The sequence below is a fragment of the Suillus fuscotomentosus genome (genome assembly GCF_016647785.1).
Source record: "Suillus fuscotomentosus strain FC203 chromosome Unknown F5891scaffold_5, whole genome shotgun sequence".
Classification (NCBI taxonomy): domain Eukaryota; kingdom Fungi; phylum Basidiomycota; class Agaricomycetes; order Boletales; family Suillaceae; genus Suillus; species Suillus fuscotomentosus.
The window spans coordinates 493,420-496,348 of record NW_024539517.1 but is presented as its reverse complement, the minus strand read 5'-3'; the positions used below and the strand labels follow the sequence as shown (position 1 = coordinate 496,348).

General features: G+C 50.7%; 1 protein-coding gene across 1 annotated transcript; it reads left to right on the top strand.

The window, feature by feature from the left end:
• Positions 1–1,831: 1,831 nt before the first annotated feature.
• Positions 1,832–2,560, top strand: F5891DRAFT_942351 (uncharacterized protein; the record flags this gene model as incomplete). Its single annotated transcript, XM_041374415.1, has 1 exon — positions 1,832–2,560. The coding sequence occupies one exon, from the start codon at positions 1,832–1,834 to the stop codon at positions 2,558–2,560; it is 729 nt and encodes a 242-aa protein (XP_041231740.1).
• Positions 2,561–2,929: the final 369 nt, after the last annotated feature.

Below are 2,929 nucleotides of genomic sequence, written 5' to 3'. Positions count from 1 at the left end.
ACCGGGAGTCGTTTGCTCGATGGCCCTTCTCCTTGCATTTGAAGCAAAGGCCTTTATTGAAGCACTTCTGTCGTTCCTCAGGCGTGAGGGAACGATCGACGTCCATAGCATCAGGATCGCGTTGGCGGACCTGAGGCTTGGGGACGTGCTGGTGGCCGGAAGGGCGTACCAATCTGTTGTTGGACACAACTGCTCTTGATCGCTTGTAGTTGGATTCCAACTGTGTTGCGGCAGTGTACCATTTATTGATGGTGGTGGAGACGACCTCCTTCCCGTAGATGGCGGTCCGAAGTCCTGGTTTCAACCCTTGTTCGAAGAAGTGGATGAGGGCAATGTCCTGCTTGAGACTAGCAGTGGACGACAGGGTCTTGAACGTCGCAATGTAGGGCATCACATCGCCGGTTTGGCTCAAACCGTGAAGCTTGGTTAGAGCCTCAGTCATCCGGTCGACTGGATGGAAGGATTCGGTGAAGGCCTTCTTGAAGTCCTTCCAGGTACTGAAGTCAATGGAAGGTTTGGCAAAGGCCTCTCAGTAGAAGGTGTCGGCCCAGACGCGGGCGTCTCCGTCGTTCATATACTGGAGTGCAACAGCGACCTTGGTTTGGTCGGTGTTATAGATCGTCGGGTTGATGAGGAAGTATGTCTCCACCGAGTACATCCAGCGCTCGGAATCATCGATGCTTCCATCATAGTTCTGTGGTACTCCAGCCTTTAGTTCAGGCCTGGATACGACCACTGTCAGTTGTTGGGTGGGGCCTCCGGACATTCTTGTTCCAGGGTTCAAGTTGAGATTGCCGTACAGTTGTTCGTCGGGAAACTCGTCGGAGGACGTATGGTCTTCTTCCGATTCTTCTTCTTCGGAGTCCGGAGTGTTGGGATTACGTTCCCAAGGGTACTTCGGGATCCAGGTAGTTGTGGTGTCTGTCGGTTAATGGGCCATGCGGATGGCAGGGCGCAAAAAGGGAAACTTGAATCTTTTGTTACATACTCAAATAGATCTGTTATGCGGAGCCCTGAGAGGGGCGTTGTCCGCTAACGTTCGTGACATAACCGGAAGGGTCCGGTGTAGCGACTGAGACTGGCGACGACGAGTCGGCAGATATCAGAGACGTGCATGTCACGTGACTTCTAAGACGGATGTCTTCAAAGTCACTGACATTCTCAAAGTAAGGACAGTCTTGTCCGAACGATGAGTAGTCGATCAAGGTAGACTTAAGCGCGATGGGCACCTAAGAAAAGATACTAGAGACTGAAGCTGAGGGGGCTTCAGAGGGAAGTATGTTTGAGGGAAGATTGAGTAGATTCAAGTTAGGGAATCTAGTACAGAGTGACCGACTACTTATACTAAGTGGAAAGGGTTAAGGGCAAGGCTACTGTACTGTAGGTAAGGGCAAAGGGGAAACGGAAAGGGTATAGGTATGCTGGTAGCAGAGCCTGATTAGTGATGTGAGGTCGAATGCGGAATGAGACCGAGAAACGTTGGAACGAGCCAATGGTAAATGATACAATGCGCAGCACGCATGAGTCAGAGGAAAGATAAGACAAGATAAGGAAAGCCACATTGGTGGCACGAGTCAGAACGAGTCATAGCCCGAAGGCACGTGCGCACGTTGGTGCGATAGGAGGGGGATGAGGGACGGGAACGGTCCCGAGGATCCGGTCAACGGATAGTCGGTAGAGAAGTACAAGCCGGAGGCATACGAGGGCGAGGACGAAGGGGAAAAATGATAGGGGGGCCATGTAGCCGATGTTACTTGTAACACCACCCCCCATCATTGTCTCCTCTGCCAGTGCATCAGTTCATCCCTACAAACCAGACTTAACACCCATCATGTCGCCTCTTAGACCGCATTGTTTAGCACGGGATAGGCTAAGGCTATGGGTACCAGGAATATCACGGTCTCTGTTAGATCATGCAGGTTCACCAGTAACAATATCCGAGAATGACCTCGACCGCATACTGACTGTGATCGCGCACTCCCACGCTCCCAGCACCAGAGAATCCTACGGCTCAGGTCTTCTGGTGTTTTACGTCTTTTGTGACTCCAGGAATGTCCCAGAGTCCCAACACTGCCCAGCATCTTCAATCCTGATTCTCGCGTTCATCGCTTCCTGTGCCGGGCTATATTCGGGAAAAACACTCAAGAACTACTTATATTCCATGAGAGCTTGGCACCTGTTACACGGCCAAGCTTGGCGAGTCGAACAAGATCAGATATCCTTAGCACTAGAAGGAGGTAAACATCTCGCTCCTGCAGCTTCCACACGTCCAAAATGGGAACCCTTCACCATGTCACTCATCATTCGCCTCCACTCAGCGCTAGATCTATCCACATCTCTACACGCTGCAGTATACGCATGTCTCACCACTTCTTTCTTCACGCTCGCGCGCACTGGCAAGTTTACGGTACCCTCTCTGCGAAGCTTCAATCCGCTGGTACACGTACGAGTAAGTGACATGAGAGACGAAACAGATTGCAATGGTTTCCGTGTGACCATTGTAGAAACAACGATACTGAGAGGAACAAATGATGCTCCAGACTGTATCTATAAATGTTGAAGGTTGTATGTTTGCCTAGTCTGCTATGCTTGAGATGACAAGCGTGTTCGACCCTAAAGGGGAAGTGAGTGCAGCAAGGATCTAGAGGTACGCGAGAAAGCGCAGGTGCACACAAGGCACGAAGGCGCGGGAAAGCGCGCGCATATTAGCGCGAAGCGCGGGAAAGCGTGCGCACGTGCGGAAACAATAGAGAGGTTAGACTTAAGTGATAATATGATGCAAGATAAGAGAAGAGAGGTGCCAAGTGCAGACAAATAGATCTCAACTATGATTTTCTAGGTAGTAAGTAGTAGGTAAAGTTAGAGGTCAAGTTCAGTGGTAAAAAGTAGTCTGGAGTAGTATGTACTGCTGGCGCTTATATAGCGCACC